Below are 26,067 nucleotides of genomic sequence, written 5' to 3' on the forward strand. Positions count from 1 at the left end.
TGGGATGGGATTTCCCGGAGGCCACCGCATTGCAGCAATGGATGTGCTGGGGGCCTCTGGGCTTTCACAAAATGCCAGCGCAGCCCCCGCACCACAGAACACACCAGTCTGTAGAACCTGCCACACCAGTCTGTATATTTTTTTTTACGGTGTTCAGTGAAGGGGTTAAATAGTACAAAGCGTTTATATATCGAGACATTCCAGACACAGTGATGCCAAATATCTGTACTTTTTTTTTTTCATCTATTTATTGGTATAATATTTTTTTCCTTTGTTTCCTCTTTGACACTGCTGCTAGAATGATCTAACAGGCCACCGCAGCTATCTGATCCGAAGAGGTCATTATTTGACCTTTGGTTGCCGTGACTACCATCGACCACTCAGTTACATTGTATGGGTGGGAGACAGAGCCGCCACCCTCTCCCTTGCCTTCTAAATTCTGTGATTGCTATTGATCAGCATTTAGGGGGTTAAATAGCTGGGGGCGCTGTTGGCACCGGTACTGGCTGTGAAAGCTGAAGCTTGGCTGTCACTTAAACCAGCCCCCTGGCGGCGTGTGGGTGCATCTTAGAAGCCCGCATACTCGCCATGACGTAACTAAATCAATTTGCAGGATCACCTTCCCAGTCATCATGTAAAGTTATGTCAAATGTTGTGTTGTAACAGGGTGATAAAAACTTTCCTAAAAAAAAACAAAACGCCGTCGCATGTCTATGCAAAAATAAAAAATTATGGCAACATGTAGCGATGAAAATAATGAAGCCCAAAATCAGGCAAATCTTTAAAGAGGTTGTCTGGTCCAAATCAATAAGATTGTAGTCACTGTGTTTGCAGACTTATGATTCCCCCCAGCACATGCACTGTGCGCTGTGTGGATTCATAGGTTTCGGACTCTGGACCGAGTGTATATATGAGTTTTACATACTCCGGTCAAGTGGGCGTGGCCTTCTCCATGCATTAGTATTGAGCGAGGCCATACCTCATCTAGTGACGTGGCCGACTAGAGGGCGCAGCTTTGCTCCGTACAAGTGTTTTGGAGAAAGGCCACCCCCACTGTCCCGGGAGCATGTATAGTGCACGCATAACCGGTCCTGGGCCACAAACTGACGAATGCCCGTAGGACACAGTGCGTGCACTCGAGGGATTCATAAGTCTGCAGTCACACAGAGTGGCTACAGACTAAGCGATTTGGACCGGAAAACCTCTTTATAGGCTTTGTCGTTTGGGCAAAGTACATTTTAATCCATTGATTTTCTAATAAAATTAAGTTCCACAATTGTGGATGTATTAAACAAAAATATTCCTGTGCTGAGCTAATCTTATAAATGTGCCCGTACTGTGTAATGGCCGTGTGTGACCGTACAGGGACATGGTCTGATCATACCACAGCTCCTGGGCAGGGGAGGAAGGAAATGAGTATACAGACAGGACAGCAGGGGATCGCATTTCCCTGCCTGTTATAAAAACATTTTAGCCCACAGCAAGAATCAGCTGTGATTCTCTGCTGTCCTGTATGTATACTCTTCTGTATACTCCCCTGCCCAGGATTTGTGGTATGTGCCCACCATGTTTCTTCATTTATAGGATTATCTCAGCACAGGGACATTTTATTTTAAGAACTTTATTTGTGGAACTTTAACTTTATTCCAAGATCTATTTAAGTGTATTTTGTTCATGGGAAAACCCTCCTTTAAGAGAAAAATAAATCTCTTGTGACAATTTGATTAGAATTGTTCTTCATTGCACACGACTTATGCTTTATTTATTTTTTGTATAATAAAAATCGATCTGACATGGAGCATTCACAGCCAGTTTACTTTCTTTGAGCACCACCAAAATGTCAGGAACCGCAAAGCATTTATATCGTGTGGAAATTGGTTTGGACACAGTGTCTGATGAAGCAATCACTAGAGTTGTGTAGCCATTGGTCCCTTTCCCCGGTCTATAGCAGTGAGGACTACTGCCATGCGGTAATTTATGGCTGCATTTCACATGGTGACTACAGAGGTTCCTAGCAACCCTCTTACACTGTTACATGTACCAGCTAAGTACAGGTGATTATACGGCTTTAATTCAGCCCCACGCCTCACTTGTAATGATTTGTAAAATCACGTGTGTGAGGATTTATCTCATTACTGTATTTACATAGGTGTTTATGGTGCTAGTAACAAATGCCAAATAATTACTGATGTAGCCTGCTTGTTACTAATAGAAAGGGATTAACTTTTCTCCCTGTATAGTTAGGGTTGGCTGTTGTGCAATGTGATTGCCTGTTCACGTGCAATTTCTTTATACATCTCTGAAATTCTATTTGTTCAGATCTTCATATAAATTATGTAGTGTTAAACTCCGCACACATTGTTATTTCTTTCTCTTGAGCAGCCTGTGTTTGATTTGGTCTGTTCTCCTCTGACTTCTTTTGGGGAACAAAATACAGAAAACAAAGTAGCTGAACGAAACTTTAAACACCTTGCATGCCATACTTCATGTTTGGGTTTATCAGTTTGAAGTTTGAAGAACATTTGACATTCTCTGTGCTACAAGAACTAATAAACCAGTTTTTAACACTATATAAATCTACTTATAATATATGTGTGTGTGTGTATATATATATATATATATATATATATATATATATATATATATATATATATATATATGTGTATGTGTGTGTATATGTGTGTGTGTGTGTATATGTGTGTATATGTATGTACAGGTGTGCTTATAAATACCTTGTAGAATTTTTGTGGGTTTTTTGGGCCTTTTTTTTTTTTTTTTTTAGAAAATGAGTGATAACACCAAAACTTTGTCTCCACTCGTGATCCGTGTTGGGTGAAACCATTTATTGTCAAACTACTGTGGTGTCTCTTTAAATTATAATGACAACCCAAAACATCCAAATTACCTTGATCAAAAGTTCACATACCCTGGTGATTTTGGCCTGGTAACATGCATAGAAGTTGACCCAAATGGGTTTAAATGGTTACTAAAGGTAACATCCTCACCTGTGACCTGTTTGCTTGTAAACAGCGTGTTTGCATAAAAGCCGAGTGAGTTTCTGGGATCCAGACAGACTCTTGCATCTTTTATCCAGCTGCTGATGTTTCTGGATTGGGAGTTATGGGGAAAGCAAAAGAATTGTCAATGGAGCTATGGGAAAACGTAGTTGAACTGTATAAAACAGGAAAGGGATACAAAAAGATATCCAAGGAATTGATAATGATAGTCGGTAGCGTTCAAACTGTGATTAACAAATGGAAAATCAGGGGCTCTATAAAAGCAAAACCATGGTCAGGTAGACCCAACAAAAATGTCATCCACAACTTCCAGGAAAATTGTTTGGGATGCAAAGAAAAACCCAGAAATAACATCAGCTGAAATACAGGACTCTCTGAAAACTAGCGATGTGGCTGTTTCAAGATGCATAATAAGGATACACTTGATGAAAAATGGGCTGCATGGTCGAGTCGCCAGAAGAAAGCCATTACTGCGCAAATGCCACAAAGTATCTCACCTACAATACACAAAACAGCACAGAGACAAGCCTCAAAACTTCTGGAACAAGGTAATTTGGAGTGATGAGTCCAAAATTGAACTTTTTGCCCACAACCATAAATGGTACAGTTGGAGAGGTCAACAAGGCCTATAATGAAAGGAACACCTTTCCTACTGTAAAGCACGGAGGTCGATTTGCTGATGTTTTGGAAATGTGTGAGCTACAAAGGCACAGGAAACTTGGTCAAAGTTGAAGGAAAGATGAATGCAGCATGTTATCAGCAAATACTCGAGGCACATTTGCACTCATCAGTCTGGAAGCTGCACATGGGATGTACTTGGACGTTCCAACATGACAACGATCCAAAACACAAGGCCAAGTCAACCTGTCATTGGCTACAGCAGAACTAAGTGAAGGTTCTGGAATGGCCATCTCAGTCTCCTGACCTCAATATCATTGAGCCACTCAGGGAAGATCTCAAGCGCGCAGTTCATACTAGACCAGGGGTCCCCAATTCCAGTCCTCAAGGCCCACCAACATGTCATGTTTTCAGGATTTCCTTAGTCTTGCCCAGGTAATAATTGCATCACCTGTGCAATGCAAAGGAAATCCTGAAAACATGACCTGTTGGTGGGCCTTGAGGACTGGAGTTGGGGACCTCTGCACTAAACAGCCCAGGAATTTACAGGAACTGGAGGATTGTTTCCAAGAAGAGTGGGCAACTATACCATCTGAGAAAATAAAGAACCTCATCCACAACTACCACAAAAGACTTCAAGCTGTCATTGATGCTAGAGGGGGCAATACACGGTATTAAGAAATGGGGTATGTGAACTTTTGATCAGGGTCATTTGGATGTTTTGGGTTGTCATTATGATTGAAAAAGAGAAAGCACAGTAGTTTGACAATAAATGGCTTCACCTAACCACTAACCATGAGAAAAAGTTTTGGTGTAATCATTCATATTCTCTGAAAAAAGGCCAAGAAAGCAAAAATCCTGCTTGGGTATGTACATCTGTTAGCACAACTGTATGTGTGTGTGTGTGTGGGCTGAATGAAAGTCCTTCACCCTTTGGTAACTATATATACCCACCTATTAGTGGTGAGGTTGTAAATATATATATATATATATATATATATATATATATATATATTTACAACCTCACCACTAATAGGTGGGGGCTGAATGAAAGTCCTTCACCCTTTGGTAACTATATATACCCACCTATTAGTGGTGAGGTTGTAAATATATATATATATATATATATATATATATATATATATATATATATATATATATATATATATTTACAACCTCACCACTAATAGGTATATATATAGTTACCAAAGGGTGAAGGACTTTCATTCAGCCCATGTGGCGTGGGGACGTTTTGGTGATATAGGTGTACATAGTAGATATAATTAGAAATATTTCAATTATGTGGAATTGACACAGTCCACAAAATACTATTAAATACATTATAACTTGTGTAAAATGTACAACCATTCAAGTCATCTGGTATAAAGTTCAAAGGATTCAAAATTCATCAAGTAAATCTACAAACATGATCATAGAGTGCATAAATAGGTAATTGATGCATGTGTGAACTATGAAAAATACTCGCCCACATATGCATTGCCATAGAGAATACTATTCACATGTCAGACGCCAATTTCGGTGTCTATACAGCACTAGAGAGCCTGGGCTGTTTACTGAGTTTTAAAAAAAAATCAGGATTAGTCCCCCTTAAGATTCAGGCGTTTTGGGGGCTTATTCTGAGCTTGGAAGTGCAGGAGTGTCACTTCCCAGTGTCTAAGATAAAAAAAAACCAGTACCTGGTTGAGAAAGCCATAGAAGTCGGTTCCATGTCCTTAGGAGGGCAATGTCCCTTTTGGGTACCTTGACCTCGTGCTTTCACGTAGTTCTGTGGACCCAGTTCCATTCCTGAATTTTACTTTGGAATGTGTTACATAGTGAACCTTCCCTTTGCGGCACCTGGAAGGCAGGTTGACACTATCCCCACAGGCAGTACAATCCCTTCGGTGGTGGTTGAATTAATCAAACCTGTCCAGGTTCCCTGGGTTGTGGAAAATTGTCACCACATATCTGAGCCTCACGGGATCCGGGGCTCATCTAGGAAGGGAGGTGGTGCAGCGAGTATGGTTTTGGAGCGAGAAAACACTGTCATCAAATGCAAAGGAATTGGGGGTTGTAAGTAAATTCATTGTGTCCATACAGGGCAGGCATGTCAGGATCCTCTTGGACAATCAAGTGTCAGTGGCTTATATAACTTGTTACAAAACTTTGGAAGTGATAGATTGGTTATTTCAGCTGGCGGATGGTCCTCTATTTCTGACAGCTCTGCATATAAAAGGGAAGGAAAACGCCAAAGCAGACTTCTTAAGCCTCAATCCTCTAAAGGTACCGTTACACTAAAAGATTTACCAACGATCACGATCAGCGATACAACCTGGCCGTGATCGTTGGTAAGTCGTTGTGTGGTCGCTGGACAGCTGTCACACAGACAGCTCTCCAGCGACCAACGATGCCGAAGGCCCCGGGTAACCAGGGTAAACATCGGGTTACTAAGCGCAGGGCCGCGCTTAGTAACCCGATGTTTACCCTGGTTACCATTGTAAATGTAAAAAAAAAAAACACCACATACTCACATTCCGGTGTTTGTCACGTCCAGCGCTGTCACCTTCCCGCACTGACTCGGCGCCGGCCGTAAAGCAGAGCACAGCGGTGACATCATGACGTCACCGCTGTGCTCTGCTTTACGGCCGGCCGGCGCTGACACAGTCAGTGCGGGAAGCTTGGACATGACAGACCCCGGAATGTGAGTATGTTGTGTTTTTTTTTTTGTTTGTTTGTTTTTTACATTTACAATGGTTACCAGGGTAATTATCGGGTTACTAAGCGTGGCCCTGCGCTTAGTAACCCGATGTTTACCCTGGTTACAAGTGAACACATCGCTGGATCGGCGTCACGCGCCGATTCAGCGGGTGATCCAGCAACTAAATAAAGTTCTGGCCTTCTAGCTCTGACCAGCGATGTCACAGCAGGATCCTGATCGCTGCTGCGTGTCAAACACAACGAGATCGCTATCCAGGACACTGCAACGTCACGGATCGCTATCGTTATCGTTCAAAAGTTGCTCAGTGTGAAGGTACCTTAAGACAAGGTGAGTAGTAATTAAGTCAGGACATCTTCAATCAGATAGTTCTAATGTGGTGTCTCCCTGTCATAGACCTTTTTGAAAGCAGACTAAACAGATAAGTAAAGGCGTTTGTTCCCTGGATCCCCCAGTAGTAGACGCATCCCTGGCCCCCTGGGACTTTAGCGTGGCATACGTCTTACCTACAATAGCCCTGATCTCGCTTGTCATAAGGAAAATCGGTGAGGACAAGGCAAGGATTGTGTTGATTGCCCCATTCTGGCCAAAAGACCATGGTTTTCGTGGCTAGGAATGTGTCTGATCTATTGGTTCTTCTGGAGGTGCCGAATCTGCTTTCTCAGGAGCCAGTGTTCCATCCGCAAGCAGCCAGACTCCACTTGATGACGTGGAATTTGAAAGGGCGCTGTTAAGGGAGACTGTTTTTTCCCCAAATCTCGTATCCATACTGCTTCAGAGTAGGAAAGCAGTCACGATCAGGATATATGCTAGGACTTGTAGAAAAATTTTGTCCCCTTCAGGTTCTAGGATCAAAGAGGGAGCACTGGTGGAGAAGATCTTGAAATTTTTGCAGAAAAGCATGGAGTTAGGTTTGTCCACAAGTACCCTTAAAAGTGCAGGTGGTGGCTGACGGGGCACTGCACAGCTGTGATCTGCCTGGTAATTATTGGGTTTCACGATTTGTAAGAGCAGCATTAAGATCTAGGCAATTTCTAAAGTAAATTTTAGTACCGTGGGACTTAAATCTGGTCCTGGCAGCCTTAACGGACGCTCCCTTTAAACCCACGGAATTGTCATCTATGAAGGTTCTTTCACGTAAAACAGCTTTGCTAGTAGATTAACATCAGCCTGAAGATTCAGTAATATCCATGCTCTTTCTATTGCCCCATCATTCACTCGATCCTATACGATAGAATGGTCTTTAAGCCTAACCCCCAGCCTACCTTCCCAAAGTAGCGTCATGGTTCAATAGGCTACAAGAAATCGTCCTCCCCTCCTTTTGTTTCAATCCAAATAACCAGAAGGAGGAACTGCTTCATACTTTGGATGCTAGATGCCTGTCCACTACAAAAGACTGTAGAAGGGATTGATCTTTGTTCGTATCATTCCAGGGTGCTGGGAAAGGGTGTTAAGTCTCAAAACCTACAATTGCTAGGTGGATTACAGAGTAGCCTGCTGAGCAAGTGGCAAGATGGTCCCAGAAAGTTTAAAGGCTCATTCTACTTTGGCCGTGGCATTCTCCTGGGTGCAGAGGTCCATAGAGGACATCTGTTGGGTAGCAACCTAGTCCTCTCTTACCTTCTATAGGCACTATAGTTTAGATATGGGTGGATCCTCCGACCTCTGGGTGCTCCAGGGGGAGATCCTTCCCTAGGTTTTAATATTTCTCTGTAAATCTCTAGTGGTTATTTTAGGGGTGATCGATAGTTACTTACAGGTAATTGGTGGGCAGATCACTCTCTTGTGGTGCTGTCATAGGTTTCGAAAAATCCCATTACTGGTAAGTAATTAAGACTTTTCCTATTGACTCAAAGCAAACCTCTGCCTACAACAATTTTCTACAAAACAGCCACACAAAAAAAGTTTTGAAAATGTTTTTTTTTTTTTTGCAAAAACAAAATCTGAAAACCCCCTTAAGGTATTCCTTTATATAATTCTGATAGCTGAAAAATGCAAGCAGAGCTGGCATACAGACGTATACGAAAGAGATGGCCAGCAATATATGAGGCTGAAAGCCACCTCTGCTTCTTCCTCGTGTATTATTCTTTCTGTTGGGGATCCAAGGGATAAGGTTTCTCCTTGAGGAGACTGACATGTCAAGCCTGACATGCCAAGGTGAGGAGACTTAAGCCTTGCAATGCTCATCTGTGAAATTAAATATCAAAATTATCTCTTCAGAGAGGAAGAGGACTAGAACTCTAGTTCCACCTATTGGAAGTAGCAATCCTAAAAGTCAATATTGACCCTTTAACGAGTCTTGCTACATGACCTGGGATAATAGCTAAAACTAAAATCTCAATTTTGCAGACACTGTTTCCTCATCAGTGCAAAGTGTGAAATCTGGTTTGGCATGTCAGGCTTGACATATCACTCTCCACTCTCACTCATTGGATTACAGTCTCACACTTTGCACTGATGAGGGGCAGTATCCCATCACAGTGTCTGCAAATTGAGATTCTGGATATGCTGTTATCCTAAAGGTACCTTCACACATAACGATTTCGTTAACGATATCGTTGCAACGTTACGCTTTTTGTGATGTTGCAACGATCCCGCTAACGATCTCGTTATGTGTGACAGCGACCAACGATCAGGCCCCTGCTGGGAGATCGTTGGTCGCTGGGGAATGATCAGGACCTTTTTTTGGTCGCTGATCACCCACTGTCATCGCTGGATCGGCGTGTGACACCGATCCAGCAATGTGTTCACTGGTAACCAGGGTAAATATCGGGTTACTAAGCGCAGGGCCGCGCTTAGTAACCTGATATTTACCCTGGTTACCATTGTAAAAGTTAAAAACAAAAAACAGTACATACTCACATTCCGATGTCTGTCACATCCCCCGCCGTCAGCTTCCCTGCACTGACTGTCAGCGCCGGCCGTAAAGCAGCAGTGACGTCACCGCTGTGCTCTGCTTTATGGCCGGCGCTGACAGTCAGTATGGGAAGCTGACGGCGGGGGACGTGACAGACATCGGAATGTGAGTATGTACTGTTTTATTTTTTGTTTTTTTTTAACTTTAACAATGGTAACCAGGGTAAATATCGGGTTACTAAGCGCGGCCCTGCACTTAGTAACCCGATATTTACCCTGGTTACCCGGGGACTTCGGCATCGTTGAAGACCGTTTCAACGATGCCGAATTCTTTCCCCTGATCGTTGGTTGCTGGAGAGAGCTGTCTGTGTGACAGCTCTCCAGCGACCACACAACGACTTACCAACGATCACGGCCAGGTCGTATCGCGGATCATGATCGTTGGTAAGTCGTTTAGTGTAACGGTACCTTAAGTCATGTGGTAAGGCTCGTTAACACTAGAACTACATTCTAGTCATTTTGACTCCTTGCAATTTTTATTTCTCTTCTGTGACTACATTTTTCCATATTCCGGCTTGAGACTCTGTGACTTTTAGTCATTTAGGATGCGAAAAAAGATTTTGTGACCATAAATAATTTTTGGAAAAAGAGTACCTTTTTTTTCAAAATTTACCTTTTGTTACCAAAGGGAGTCATTTTGACTCCCTACTATTTCTTGCTAGTCAAATGTTAATTCTTTTAGTTTTCATTTTCTTGTATGTTTAGAATAAATGTTGGCTAAAGGCACTTTCACACTGAACAACTTAACAACGATATCGCTAGCGATCCGTGACGTTGCAGCATCCTGGATAGCGATATCGTTGTGTTTGACACGCAGCAGCGATCTGGATCCTGCTGTGACATCGTTGGTCGGAGCAGAAAGACCAGAACTTTATTTCGTCGCTGGACCTCCCGCAGACATCGCTGAATCGGCGTGTGTGACGCCGATTCAGTGATGTCTTCACTGGTAACCAGGGTAAACATCGGGTTACTAAGCGCAGGGCCGCGCTTAGTAACCCGATATTTACCCTGGTTACCAGTGTAAATGTAAAAAAAAAAAAAAAAAACTACATACTTACATTCCGGTGTCTGTCGCGTCCCCTCGCCGTCAGCTTCCCGCACTGTGTCAGCGCCGGCCGGCCGTAAAGCAGAGCACAGCGGTGACGTCACCGCTGTGCTCTACGCCCGGTGCTTACACAGTGCAGGGAAGCAGAACGCCGGGGGACGCGACAGACACCGGAATGTAAGTATGTAGTGTTTGGGTTTTTTTACATTTACACTGGTAACCAGGGTAAACATCGGGTTACTAAATGCGGCCCTGCGCTTAGTAACCCGATGTTTACCCTGGTTACCCAGGGACTTCGGCATCGTTGGTCGCTGGAGAGCTGTCTGTGTGACAGCTCTCCAGCGACCACACAGCGACGCTGCAGCGATTGGTATCGTTGTCTAGATCGCTGCAGCGTCGCTAAATGTGACGGTACCTTTAGACTTAGAATAATTAGCATTTTTGCAAGTATACTTGACATATACAGGACATCCGTCAGTGAACCAGTGAACTCTCGAGTGGACTACATAATTTCTGTAGAATGCACAAGTTGCGGATTGGGTTGCAGAATTTTCTGCACAAAATCTGCGTCTCCTGGCAGAAAATGCAGGTGCAGATTTGATGCTTTTTTTTATGCGGATTTTGTGCGTTTTTGTTGTGGATTTTGTGCAGATTTCATGAGTTTTTTTTCCCCTGGGACTTCTATTATGGAATGGGTGCAGAAACGCTGCAGATCCACACAAAAGTGACATGCTACTTCTTTTGATCCGCAGTGTTTTCCATGCGGAATTTTCCGCACCATTAGCACAGCATTTTTTTTCTATTGATTTACATTGTACTGTTAATGTTTTCTGCGCAGAAAAAAACGCTACAGATCCGTAGTAAATCTGCATCGTGTGCACATAGCCTAACTGCTAATATGGCTAGAAGAAGTGTGCTAAAGCCTGATGATATTCTTGCTATTTTGCATTCTATACATTCTATATATTAAAGTTACAACAATACCAGGAGCAAGAAACTCTAAAAATAAACGAAAACAAGCCAGGAGTCAAAATGACTCTATTCGGTAGTTCTAGGGGGGGTGACCAGTCCGGCAGTCCTAGCGTTAAAGGGTCTATATTGACTGTTAGGATTGCTGCTTCCAGTACGTGGTATTAGTTAGGGTATGCGCACACATTGCATATTTTGCTGTGGATCCACAGTGGATTGGCAGCGCGCAAACGTAGCGTTGTTTATCCCGCAGCATGTCAATTTTTTGTGCGGATTCTGCAGCGGTTTACACCTGCTCCATGATAGGAATCCGCAGGTATAAAACCGCAGGTGGAATCCGCACAAAATCTTCAAAAAAATTCAGTAAATCGCAGTGCGGTTTACCTGCAGATTTACCAAAATCAGTCTGGAAAAATCCGCACCACTTTCCGCAACGTGTGTAGGTGGCATTATAGTCCTCTTCCTCTCTGAAGAGGCAATTTGCATATTTAGTTCTTAGATCGCTTACACTTGGCCCATCCGCAGACCGTCCCTGCTTTACAGTATCCTCATGGGTAATATAGAGTGCCTTCATGAATGTCCGCCTGTATTCTGCTATTGGTCTTGTAGGGCAGCAGTCAGTATGGTTTCTTTCCTGTTGATTTCTAGCTCTGAGCCATGTGACTGTATCCATAACACCTTATTGCTCTCAGTAGATCTCTTCCCGCAGCTTTAACTCTTTGTAATGTATTTGATATATACTCATGTAAGATATGTAGCATGTATTTTATAAATAATGTACGGTAAAGAATTTTATCTGGGTTTGTTTTCTTCAGGACAAAATGTTTTCATTCTTTCCTCTCATTGCCAGCTTATCAAGGAAGAAACCTTTTAAGTAGCTGGTGGTGAGGGGGTGACATCATGCTGCTGGGGTCTCACAAAGGACTGGGCACATATTGGGACAGAACAAAGCATTCTTCTGCTGCTTGATGGCTATTACTTTAGAGGGACTTTGCTGTTTGGGGCCGCAGTGAACTTTCTGAGCAGCTTAGCAGTTAAATATGGTTGCCTTGAGCAGTCTAATTAAATTCTGGGAAAGTGTTGTTTGTCTTCACTATTTGCTAAATGCTGATTATATAAACTTATTACAAATTATATTTAGACCCCTGAGCAAGATCTGTAATGAGACAAAGAACTGCAATTTATTCTGCGTAGAAGAAGCTTTTAATCCTACTGTACGCTAAGAGGGCCCCTTGTTCCTCAAGTAAAGGTTTCTTTTCATCCACTTGTGAACGCCGGATGTGAATTTATTTAGTTTGCCGTCTTTATGTCCTACTTTTTCATTGCTACTTAACACTAGGCTGGTTGTTACCACATGATAAATAACATATACACTCATGCTGCTATGGTATAGAAGAAATGGCTTTCATTCACGGTTGTGTGTTGGCAGTCTCCTCCATTGAAGATACGGTACTTTAGAAATCCTGGAGGTGATTAGCAGAACTCTCAGCAGGTTCCTGGTGGTATGGAGTCAATGGGTTATATAAAGTATAGCCGGTTGAAGGGGGTACAGTCAAGGGGAGCCGCAAAGTTTAGGTAGTGCATGATGTTTAATAAAGCAACTCTGTATATGGCAAGTAAAAAGGTATGGAGATATGGGGTCTGCCAAATGAAGCATGTTCAGCAATGGACTAAGTTGAAAAAAGGCCCTCAGAGAATAGCATGTAAAGGAACCACTATTATTTTTTTGGGCATCAGAAGAAATATAGTTAATTGAGGGACCTCCAATACGCCCCAGATGCAAGTCATGTATCTAGTAATAATCTATTCATGACCTTGTTTTTGTTATCGTAACACGTCTTGAACCCCTTAATAACCAGACCTAAAAAGTCCTTAATGAACAGGCAAATTTTGGGTTTTGTTTGTTTTTGCCTCTTCGCTTTTCTAATCAAGTAATTTTTATTACAGCATATATTCAGAATGTAACAGTCTGACACACACACCAGATGGGTACAAAAAATTAAATGCAAGTTAATACATTTTCCTTAAACAAGAACTAACACCCGTATCCAAGAACCTCTCCCTCCCACAGTTATACCCAGCTTTACAGAAGCTCAACTGTACAAGGTTCCTACAGAAGCAATTAAACGACTCCCTGTCTACTCTGCAATAACTCAGCAGACGTCAGACCTGGATAATCCATCCATCCGCCCCACACATTTTCGAATTTTGTATGATGACCTCTCAATGTAAATATTCCTTTCAATGAGGACAATGTTTATTTTGTTCACAAATTCTTTTTTGACTGGTGGTTTGTCATCTAACCAATGCATCGCAATAAGCTTCCTAGCTGCATACAGTAATCTTGCAATAGCCAGTTTCCCACATTCATCCGTAGCAATATCATCCACACATCCCAGGAGTCAGCGGAGTACGCACAATATTTACCCCATCACTTCCTGAATCAGATTGAGCACTTTCACCCAAAAGGGCTGAAGGCGAGAACACGACCACATCATTTTTACCTCTTCGCTTTTCAATGACGTGACTGCATGAGTTTTATGAGGGACAAATTTATTTTTTTTAAACCACTCCTTTGGGGTACATAAGACTTCCTATAATGTATATATACATACAGTTAGGGCCAGAAATATTTGGACAGTGACACAATTTTCGCGAGTTGGGCTCTGCATGCCACCACATTGGATTTGAAATGAAACCTCTACAACAGAATTCAAGTGCAGATTGTAACGTTTAATTTGAAGGGTTGAACAAAAATATCTGATAGAAAATGTAGGAATTGTACACATTTCTTTACAAACACTCCACATTTTAGGAGGTCAAAAGTAATTGGACAAATAAACATAACCCAAACAAAATATTTTTATTTTCAATATTTTGTTGCAAATCCTTTGGAGGCAATCACTGCCTTAAGTCTGGAACCCATGGACATCACCAAACGCTGGGTTTCCTCCTTCTTAATGCTTTGCCAGGCCTTTACAGCCGCAGCCTTCAGGTCTTGCTTGTTTGTGGGTCTTTCCGTCTTAAGTCTGGATTTGAGCAAGTGAAATGCATGCTCAATTGGGTTTAGATCTGGAGATTGACTTGGCCATTGCAGAATGTTCCACTTTTTGGCACTCTTGAACTCCTGGGTAGCTTTGGATGTATGCTTGGGGTCATTGTCCATCTGTACTATGAAGCGCCGTCCAATCAACTTTGCAGCATTTGGCTGAATCTGGGCTGAAAGTATATCCCGGTACACTTCAAAATTCATCCGGCTACTCTTGTCTGCTCTTATGTCATCAATAAACACAAGTGACCCAGTGCCATTGAAAGCCATGCATGCCCATGCCATCACGTTGCCTCCACCATGTTTTACAGAGGATGTGGTGTGCCTTGGATCATGTGCCGTTCCCTTTCTTCTCCAAACTTTTTTCTTCCCATCATTCTGGTACAGGTTGATCTTTGTCTCATCTGTCCATAGAATACTTTTCCAGAACTGAGCTGGCTTCTTGAGGTGTTTTTCTGCAAATTTAACTCTGGCCTGTCTATTTTTGGTATTGATGAATGGTTTGCATCTAGATGTGAACCCTTTGTATTTACTGTCATGGAGTCTTCTCTTTACTGTTGACTTAGAGACAGATACACCTACTTCACTGAGAGTGTTCTGGACTTCAGTTGATGTTGTGAACGGGTTCTTCTTCACCAAATTAAGTATGCGGCGATCATCCACCACTGTTGTCATCCGTGGACGCCCAGGCCTTTTTGAGTTCCCAAGCTCACCAGTCAATTCCTTTTTTCTCAAAATGTACCCAACTGTTGATTTTGCTACTCCAAGCATGTCTGCTATCTCTCTGATGGATTTTTTCTTTTTTTTCAGCCTCAGGATGTTCTGCTTCACCTCAATTGAGAGTTCCTTTGACCGCATGTTGTCTGCTCACAGCAACAGCTTCCAAATGCAAAACCACACACCTGGAATCCACCCCTGACCTTTTAACTACTTCATTGATTACAGGTTAACGAGGGAGACGCCTTCAGAGTTAATTGCAGCCCTTAGAGTCCATTGTCCAATTACTTTTGGTCCCTTGAAAAAGAGGACGCTATGCATTACAGAGCTATGATTCCTAAACCCTTTCTCCGATTTGGATGTGGAAACTATCATATTGCAGCTGGGAGTGTGCACTTTCAGCCCATATTATATATATATAATTGTATTTCTGAACATGTTTTTGTAAACAGCTAAAATAACAAAACTTGTGTCACTGTCCAAATATTTCTGGCCCTAACTGTATATACTATTCATAGTTTGTGCCAAATAATCTATTGAACACATAATCAAGGTCATTACAGTTGTGTATTTGTGTATGTAGCTAATACAGTGGCGCATGAAAGTTTGTGAACCCTTTAGTATTTTCCAAATTTCATATTTTCACACAAATCCTGAAAGTAGACAGAGAACCAAATGTCACAAATGAGTGAAAAATGTTACTTTCTGGGGGGAGGCGGTGTTTATTGAGGAAATTGATCCAATATCAATGGTTTGTGAGTGGCAAAAGTTTGTGAACCTTTACGATTACCAGATAATTGAAAGTTAAAATTAGAATCGGGTCGGGTGTGAGTGGGTGACCTGTTTTATGTGAAGAACAGAGCTACAATATAGATCAGTCTTATCTTCATAATACATGCTTGTGGAAGTATTATTATCATAGTCCTAATAATAGGTGGCTCATACGTCACTCCAACAAGTGTATATAACCATAATCCTCAAGGGAGTATACCGAGCAGAGGATAAGAAGTGAAATGAACAGTAAGTAAGGTTTAAAAATTACCATTTATTAATACACGTTAAAAGGCAAAAAGAAGGGGAAAGGGAAGGGGGAGGGGAACTGGACCAAGGGAATATAAAAAAAGACAAAAAATGGGACTTCCAAGTGGTAAAGAGGGAGAGGGAAGCCAGCAGAATTAGATCTATATGTAGAATAATACATGCACCATATGCTGAAATATCCCCTCCTACATAGGACATAGAAGGTCTATATAGCACAAGTGTGACTACCAGAGTCTGTTTCTTTAGACCATATATATATAAAAAGCGGGCATAAACTACCACCTACACATATTGCCACAATAGTGATACATATGGGAGGAGGGGGAAGCCAAAAATAGAGCAAAGGGTAGGGTATGTCCCCAAATACCAAAAACCATAGAGGCTGAAAATATAGAACAGCTACTCCTAAGGCCGATTGGGAACAAGCCCCTATGTACTAGCCTAATAATGTGGCTCAAAAAAACCCCCTAGGTGAGGCGGTGTTTATTACCTGTGATGTGTTCGTGGAGGAGATAAGTACGGAAAATCAGGCAGGCATGTAAAGGCGTATGACTGTGGCTGCGCTCTCCCGACGCCCGACGAGCGCCGTTTCGCAAAGATGCTTCTTCCGGGGGCGGAATATTTCATATATGGTGCATGTATTATTCTACATATAGATCTAATTCTGCTGGCTTCCCTCTCCCTCTTTACCACTTGGAAGTCCCATTTTTTGTCTTTTTTTATATTCCCTTGGTCCAGTTCCCCTCCCCCTTCCCTTTCCCCTTCTTTTTGCCTTTTAACGTGTATTAATAAATGGTAATTTTTAAACCTTACTTACTGTTCATTTCACTTCTTATCCTCTGCTCGGTATACTCCCTTGAGGATTATGGTTATATATGCTTGTGGAAGTGTATCATGGCACAAACGATAAAAGGAGATTTGGGGACATCCGAAGAAGAGTTGTTGCTCATCAGGCTGGAAAAAGTTTACAAAAACATCTCTAAAGACTTTAGACTCAACCAATCCGCAGTCAGAAAAATGGAGGAAATTCTAGACCCTTACTATCCTTGCCAGGAGTGGGTGACCAACCAAGATCACTCCAAGAGCAAAGCATGTTATAGTCCATGAGGTCAGATAGCCCAAGGTAACCCTAAGAAATTAAAGGACTCACATTAGCTAATGTTAATAAGTCACACGTCAGGAGGACACTGAGCAATATGGTGTCCATGGCAGGACTGCAAGTAGGAAGTCACTGTTTGCAGAACATTGCCTCCTATGTGCAGTTTGCTTTGTGGATAGATTAGATTAAAATTGAGCATTTGGTTTAAGTGCCGTATATACTCGGGTATAAATCAAGATTTTCAGCACATTTTTTTTGTGCTGAAAACGCCCCCCTCGGCTTATACACGAGTCAGACATCAATACCCTCCGCCGCTGGATCTCCATCCCTACATCTCCGTTGTTCGGGCGCCAGCAGCTTCTTCTTGTGCAGAGCGGTCACTTGATACCGCTCATTAAGGTAATGAATATGTACGCGTCTCTACTTCCATAGGCGTGGAGTGCATATTCATTTCCTAAATGAGCGGTACCATGTGACCGCTCTGCACAGGAAGAAGCTGCTGGCCCCGGGACAATGGAGAAGCAGGGAAGTGCAGAGACCGCACCAGGAGGGGGTGAGTATGACGGGGGAAGGCAGGGGAGCCAAGCCATGCATACAAGGGGGAGTATGGGGGAGCCATGCATACAAGGGGGAGGACGCTGAGCCATACATACAACGGGGAGCCACACATAGCAGGACCGGGATCCTCATATATGATTTTTGGGGTGACAGATTCCCTTTAATAACTCATACCATTTGTAAAACAAGGTAGTGGAAACATTGTTTTACTTTAGAACGCACTCCCTTTATTGATATATCAATGAATTCTGTATTGTTTTGTCAGCAAATTCTAATGGAAAATGTCAGGACATCTGTCAATGAGCTGAATCTGTTAGTTTTGAGTTTTTATAGCTAAATCCAGATATTTATTTAAAAGGAACGGGAAATAAAAAGAAAACTCTCCTTCCTTCTAGAGCTGAGTTTTTGTTTTTTTTTTAATAAAAACCTGCATTGGAAACTGCATGTGTGATTCCAGCCATAGTTATTTATAGGAATTGCAGCCTTTTTTTGTAGACTTTCTTAAAAAAAAAAAAAAAAAACCTTTATCTTGTCATTGCACAAACTCAAGTACAATTTCGATTATTTCCATTCAACTGCCCACTACATTAAAAAGAAAAGTCACCTAAGAAATGCAAAGTCCTTTGGGGTATGGGGATTACCACCAAGATGGGTGAAATTACTTATAATATGGCCCTCCCAGACGTGTGACCAGCAGATCCTAGGTGCAGCCCAATATTGGGGTAGGAGGGCATACTGCAGTAATGTAGCATATTACCGTATATACTCGTGTATAAGCCGAGTTGTTCAGCACATTTTTTGTGTGTGCTGAAAATGCCCCCCTCAGCTTATACACGAGTCATTGCCCCAGAAGACTTTGGGGCAGGCAGAGGAGCGGGTCACAGGAGGCTGGAGCCGGCGGCTAAAGCCTGCACTGGCAATGAATATTAATTTCTCTTATAGCACGCTCCGTTGCAGCCGCCGGCTTCCAGCATCCGCTGGGCTATCATGGTTGCCCGCTCATTAAGGTAATGAATATTCACCTCTCTCCACTCCCATAGCGTGAAGAGAGGTGAATATTCATTACCTTAATGAGCGGGGACACGTGATCGCTCGGCCAGAAGAGCTGCTGGCACCGGAATGAGATGCTGTGAGGGTATGTAGGGAAGTTAAGTAGGATTTTTTTTTTTTATACTTTTATCATGGGCCACACGTGGAATGATAGGGTGAGAAACCATGAAGAAAAGGATGGGAATAAGGAGCCATGCAGACAAGGATGGGGATTAGGGGACAATTCATACCTGGTTTATACTTGATTCAATAAGTTTTCCCAGTTTTTCAAGGCAAAATTAGTTGCCTCTGCTTAGTCTGGTCGGCTTATACACAAGCATATATGGTAATTTTCTCCATAATCTGAAAAATAGAAAAAAATCTAAACTGTTGAAACAGTTTTTAATATTAACAGTATAGAAATTCTATGACTTTCTGTAATAGTTTGTTGCGTCATTTCTGACAGATCGGGTTATCTTTTTTATTTTTAAAAAATGACAGGAGTGATTTTCATCATTATACCAATTCATTAATTTTTCTTCGTTTTGTCTAGGTGAAAGTTCTTCACAACCAGCTTGTCTTGTTCCACAATGCAATTGCTGCCTACTTTGCCGGAAACCAGAAGCAGCTTGAACAAACTTTGAAGCAATTCCACGTTAAATTGAAAACCCCAGGAGTGGACGCCCCATCCTGGCTCGAGGAGCAGTAATTTAAAAAGGCAATCTCCCATCAGGACCAATGCATTTAATTTGATGGGATTAAGCAATTCTCTTATTGATTTCTATACACAGACCAATGTCCTTTTTAAATACTTTGTCAGATTGTTAATGGTGAAACAAGACTGTATGGAAATGTCTATTCTGTAACTTGTGTATCTTTCTGGACGGGGACGGAAGGCTCTTCTAGGGTAAAATAGAAATGTATTTTTGCACTGCTAGATACAGATATTTTTTTTTTCTGCATGTGCATTCCCACGGAAATGCTAAATATCAACATTTACATGGGACTGCAGCATACATTTTCTAATGGGATTTTTTTGCAATTCGAACTTAAACCTTTTGTCACCTAAGGAAAAAAAATCATGGTTTATGGAAAAATTAGTGTATAAAGATAATGTAAATTTATACACAAGTCTCATTATTTTAACCAATTGAGACTTGTATCTGCAACCTGAGCATTGGCGAGAGAGGACGCACAGGTAGTGCCTGACTGGGGGATGACTATCACTTCTACGGAGTGTTCTTCATTATGTGTATTGATCTCCGCTGATTTTTATATTTACACCTATTAATCGTTTTGAGAAGTCTCTTTAATGTGAAAGTTGTTTTTAAAGAGAATTACTGCGATATTACAAAGTGAACCTTTCTAACCTATGTAATGTCTGTATAGAGCATAACCGTTCAGGGTGCTTAGATTATTCTCTTAATAGTATTTATATAGAATGACATAAATGAAAACCACTTGACCAACAGATTACGTTCATCTCCAAATCTGTATGGGGTGTATTGTGCTGAGAAGGATAATCACCTGCGCATGTCTGACGCCTTCTGTAGCTGACATATCGACCTTCTCTTTCCCTCCTTGCTATGTTACCGGCTCTGCAGAAGATCGTGTATTCATTCCCTTTCTGTGAGGAAATGATTGTGTGCATTCTTTCCATATTGTATTTCTGTTATAGGTCTTTAATGACTCATACAATAAAAAATATAATTTTGCTATCCTACCAGAGAGCAGCATGATATAGGGACAGAGAACCTGATTCCAGGGAGGTATCACTTTCTGGGCTGCTTGCTGCAGTTTTGATAAAATAATACTTTTCTCTTCTGCAGATTTAGCAGTGCTCTGAATGCTGAGCTTTGTATAACCCCACTGACAGTTTTTCTGTGTACACTGTGCATAGGCAAAAAGCTGCCAGTCAGTGGTGAGGTGGGGTTATACAGAGCTCATGAATATGGAGGACTACATATTCCACAGTATGTGGAATTGGGATCTCTGCCCCTACATTATGCTGCTTTCAAATTAGATAGCAAAAACCTGGTTATAGATTCATTCACTTTAAACTGGGCAGTCATGACCTACATACAAAATACAATAGTTGCAGCCTGTTAAAAATCTGAATCTAAAATCAAATGCTCCTTCTGTTGCTGGACACTGCAGATCTGGGAGCTAGAAAATGCCGTCACGTGCATGTGCTGCCGACTCCATCCTCTAGGGTGTGCTGACACTCACATGTCAGTGCAGTCTGCGAGACGGGTCTAGATTTCTCCTATCGCCAGTGAAGTGAAGAGGTATCTTGCAGTTATGACATTGGCTGTCTCAGATAATGTCAGGGCTGATTTGGCGCTTTTAAAGGCGCTGTAGATTTTTTTCTTCTCCTATAAACAGTGCAACTGTTATAGATGGTGTATGGTATTGTAGCTTTCCATAAATGGATCATGCTGCATTCCCCCGTGGGTTTTTGTATCTTTAAATCTCATACAAACCCTTAATGTTACGGCCAGATACGGATATTTTTTAATATTATTTAATAAGTTAATGATTCTTCTGTGTACACACTGCTTGAGCATTTTCAGGGGGTGTACGTGGGCTGTCTGGTATTGCAGCTTAGCCCCATTAACTTGAATAGAGAGAACACACAATTACAAGACACAGCCCATGAACGAGAATGATGCAGTTTCTAGGAAAAAGGGCATTTTTCATCATGGGAATCCCCTTAGCACCTTACCTTGTTCATCACATGAAGGTATATGCTTGTGTGATGCTGAGCACTCCAAATGTTCATAGTTGCCTTTTAATTCTTGCCTGATCATGGTACAGCCCTGGAAAATCATTGGGACATGGTCGTCACAACTTCCCTTACTATTCATTTAATGTTAATGGGGCTGCGGCTATTTATTGGGGTAAGATTTAACCAAGGGATCCACATACGTAATTCCTGCTTCTAGTTTTCCAAGGGCTCAATAGGCACATCACAGGCCCTCTGTCCCCAGCAGTAGTCTTGGTTGACTAGTGCTTCCACCTTAGTACTGCCTCATGTATGAGAAAATTGCCTGTATGAGCCATGACCTAAAGATCAGAGCCACAGATGTTTGTAAATGGTGACTTGTGATGTTTCCTGAGGGTGGCGCATCGCCTAATATCCCGGGCAAGACTGAATTTTCTGTTTTCTAAATGTTATTCTAAATATCAATATGTTATGAAATGAAAGTCAACCTATGTATGGTTACACAAGGGAAAAGTGCATAATATTTGTCCTAGAATGTTGTTACGATGTGTGAGATTGCTACAGAAAGTGCTATTAAAGGGAACCGGTCACCTCCAAAATGGAAGATGAGCTAAGCCCACCAGCATCAGGGGCTTATCTACAGCATTCTGTAATGCTGTAGATAAGCCCCCGATTTATCCTGAAAGATCAGAAAAAGAGGTTAGATTATACCCACGCGGGTGGTCCGATCCGATGGGTGTCGCGGTCCGGGGCCTCCCATCTTCTTACGATGACGTCCTCTTCTAGTCTTCAGGCTGCGGCTCCGGCACACTTTGTCTGCCCTGTTCAGGGCAGAGTAAAGTACTGCAGTTCGCGGGCGCCGGGCCTCTCTGACCTTTACCGGCCCTGCGCACTGCAGTACTTTACTCTGCCCTCAACAGGACAAAGTACGCCTGCGCCGGAGCGTGAAGACAAAAATAGGATGTCATCGTAAGAACATGGGAGGCCCTGGATCGGACCACGACGCCCATCGGACTGGGACCGCCCCTGGGTGAGTATAATCTAACCTCTTTTTCTCCTCTTTCAGGATACATCGGGGGCTTATCTACAGCATTACAGAATGCTGTCGATAAGCCCCTGATTCCGGTGGGCTTAGCTCATCTTCGATTTTGGGGGTGACAGGTTCCCTTTAACTGAGAAGACAGTGTACTTGGCAAAACACTAATAAACCCACCTCTACATTATAATTTGTATTGGGTTAACCCTCAGAGGGATTGTTCTCTATTAGTAAATGAATCCCCTCGGCTGCAGGTTATTATACTCGCCTTCTGCAGGTCCACTGGTAAGTCTACGTCCATGCTCCTGGTTTCGGGCATTTCCTGTGGCACTGATGTCACGTCAATTAGTAAGATCAGCAGCTGCCAATATAGACTGAACGTTCCTTTCAAAAGTGCTGAGTGTACCGATTGGCTGTCGATGTGACTGCAGCGCCACAGCCGATGCCAGACACTGGGAGCAGCGGTATAGACTCACTGGTGGACCCGGGGAAGGGGAGTAAAGCAGGGTTTGTTTCTTTTTAACAACTTGCAGTCAGGCGCAATCATTTACTGAAAGGCAGCGACCCATTAGGGCTCCATTAACGATGGAACAGCTCTTCTGCTCCATCATTTTCTTGGACTTTGAAGAACCAACTTATGTGCCTGTCTTATAAAGATGAGGATATGTCAGGGTTACGGGGATGTTTTCTATAAAACCTTAATGGCCTTAAGTCAGTTATGTGCCTTTCACAACATATGACCAGGTTGTTTCTCAACTGGACCTTTAAGATTCTTTTTCCTCTTTTTAGTATGGAGCCAACTATAAGTGCACTATTAATGCTTGTTGCAGGCCCAGATTGCTAGCTGCAATACTTGGAGAAGATATGGCCATTCACTCCTTCTCATTAGATTAATCCATTCTTCTTCATTTTTGTTTTTTACTATGGATTTTTTCCCCTTGGAGAAGCTGCATTCCTTTTGTGTTGTATTCTGAGTATATCTTAGACAAATTAACTTTATTTACAGTATTTACTCTATTAAATATATTCTGTGATTTGTGTATCATATGTTAAATAGTTCCAATGGTTATTATTAGTGAGTATTTACATTATGTATGTTTTCTTCACTGTCTGACACATTTTCTATTCCTGGATACTCTCCTTGTAATAATTACTATCAACCCTTAATTTGCCTCTGTGTGAACTTTATCAATGTAGTAATTGCTCCTTTGATTTTCACATAGTTAACATGTTGGGTAGATGCATCAGTTTTGCTGTTCTCACTCGTTGCAGTTCCCTACATAACTGGGTGTCTGGGATTCGCAAAGGGAACTCCACCAATCACAAGTGATAATAATATAATATAATAATTTTTATTTATATAGCACCAACATATTCCGCAGCGCTTTACAAATTATAGAGGGGACTTGTACAGACAATAGACATTACAGCATAACAGAAATACAGTTCAAAACAGATACCACGAGGAATGAGGGCCCTGCTCGCAAGCTTACAGACTATAAGGAAAAGGAGAGACACGAGAGGTGGATGGTAACAATTGCTTTAGTTATTCGGACCAGCTATAGTGTAAGGCTCAGGTGTTCATGTAAAGCTGCATGAACCAGTATGTAGCAGTACAGACACAGAGGGCTAATACTGCATAAAGTGATGGCATGTTTTAGTAATATGCCACAATTTCATAAAATAGGATTTTGTTTTATGGCACAAATAGGTGTATGAGAGCCTTTAGATCTCTGCATCAAATTCCATGCCCCATCTGATGCCTCTGCCATAGACAGTGATTGGAGTTGAGGCCAAAGGTGGACCTGCAGTCCAGTCAGGATGTGCTTTGCAAAGCCCCAGTTTCTAGGGTTCAAGTAGACTGACCCCAGCAATCTGCAAGTTTGTCCTCTGCAGACAGAGAATAACCTGTAGTTTTGGATGTACTCTTTGATATATATTACATATTTAATATTTCTGAGCTTACATTTAGAAAAAATTGTCTAAGCCAGGGGTGTGGAATCTTTTTTTTCTGCCATGGGCCATTTGGATATTTATACCATCCTTCGGGGGCCGTACTACACCCACAAAGTACATCCTGACTCTGGCACTGGTTTCAGGACGTAATCTTTCATTGCATGCCCTTCAGTGTTCAGTAGTGAACACTACATGTGTGTGCTAACAGAGCAAGAAGAAATTAATGAGCTGGTTGTAATCAAAATACAACTCCCTGCCCAAGAATTCGGTCCCTGAGAATCTGCTCAAGGGCCTGATGAAAGGTCATCGAGGGCCGTAAATGACCCTGGGGCCTGAGGTTCCCCACCCCTGGTCTAAGCCCACCTGTAATTACAAGACAGTACCTTCAAATGAGTTTCTAAACTAAACTGCCCACTAAAAGGAGTAATGCTAAGCAAAGTTATAAATTGCAGAGTATAATTGCTGAAAAGGTGCCACTTTGCTACATTTTATTGTTTGTTTCTATAGCATTCACCTATTCTGCAGCGCTTTACAGACATTGTCATCACTGTCCCCATCTGGGAAAATTTCTCTCATTTTTCTTACGTGTTTCTCTTCCTTTTTGCTTGTTTACGAAATTGAGTTCAATCTCGTAGAGTCCGATATTCTTGCTTCTAGGAATGTATGCACTTCAGGAAACTATTAGATCACCATCCAAAGGTCGCTACAAATAAGACTTTCCATGTTTCTAGAGTTTTTCCGCATACTTTATCAAAGCCACACCTAACTTCTGTGTCGCTTAGTACATATCACATGCCCTGATGACGGTGCATAACCTGCCTGCCGCTGACGTATTGCACAGAGGACTGAACACCAGCATGGATGCACAGCTACAGACCTGACACAATACATGTGAAATTGGTCAATATTGGCGGCACACATTTTCAACTTGACTGTTTTACATGGGCTTGATAACTACAGTATGTTTGATGATTATATCAATCACATGCAAATTATGGAGCAGTAGTAAAATTCATATATGCAGATGGCCTCTTCAGCGAGGAAGAAGACTTTAGCGCCACAGTTTAGAAGCAGCAGTGACTTGTAAGATTGCTGTTTCCAACAAGTGGCGCTATAGAGTTCAAGTCCTCTTCCTCTCTGAAAAGGCAATTTGCATATTAAATTTCCCAGAGGATCTTTGCACTGCCAATAAGCCTCCTTACCTTGGCATTCCAGAGCCAGTATGTCACTCTGCACAAGAGAAACCTTACCCCTTAGGCTGGGTTCACATTGCGTTAACAGCAGCCGGTTCAACACATGCGTTAGCAGGCTGCTGTTATCGAAAGTGCCGACTTGTCATATCGCTAGCGCAGATAGAGCTAGCAGATGCTCTATCTGCGCTAGCAGTGACGGACCCGGAAACGCTGCAGCCCGCATCCCAAGGTCCGTCACTCAATGACGACACATCGCTAGCGCAAGCACTTTGTGGGCGTGCGCTAGCAATGCATCAGACATAGGACTTAATGGTGGTGTTAGCGGACTGCGTTACACCGCGTTATGCCGCGTTGTAACGTAGTCCGTCTAACGGACACCTATA

At 42.2% G+C, this 26,067-nt stretch overlaps 1 protein-coding gene across 9 annotated transcripts in view; it reads left to right on the forward strand.

The window, feature by feature from the left end:
- ARFIP1 (ARF interacting protein 1) overlaps positions 1-23,702 on the forward strand; it is a 200,181-nt gene extending 176,479 nt beyond the window's left edge. For all 9 annotated transcript variants that reach the window (XM_069744081.1, XM_069744082.1, XM_069744076.1 and 6 more), the window contains one exon: positions 19,328-23,702. In XM_069744081.1, the coding sequence (XP_069600182.1) occupies positions 19,328-19,483 (156 nt within the window). In that variant the 3' untranslated portion in view covers positions 19,484-23,702. The remainder of the gene's footprint in view (positions 1-19,327) is intronic.
- The last annotated feature ends 2,365 nt before the right edge of the window (positions 23,703-26,067 follow it).

Source organism: Ranitomeya imitator, chromosome 1 (genome assembly GCF_032444005.1).
Source record: "Ranitomeya imitator isolate aRanImi1 chromosome 1, aRanImi1.pri, whole genome shotgun sequence".
Taxonomy (NCBI): Eukaryota; Metazoa; Chordata; class Amphibia; order Anura; family Dendrobatidae; genus Ranitomeya; species Ranitomeya imitator.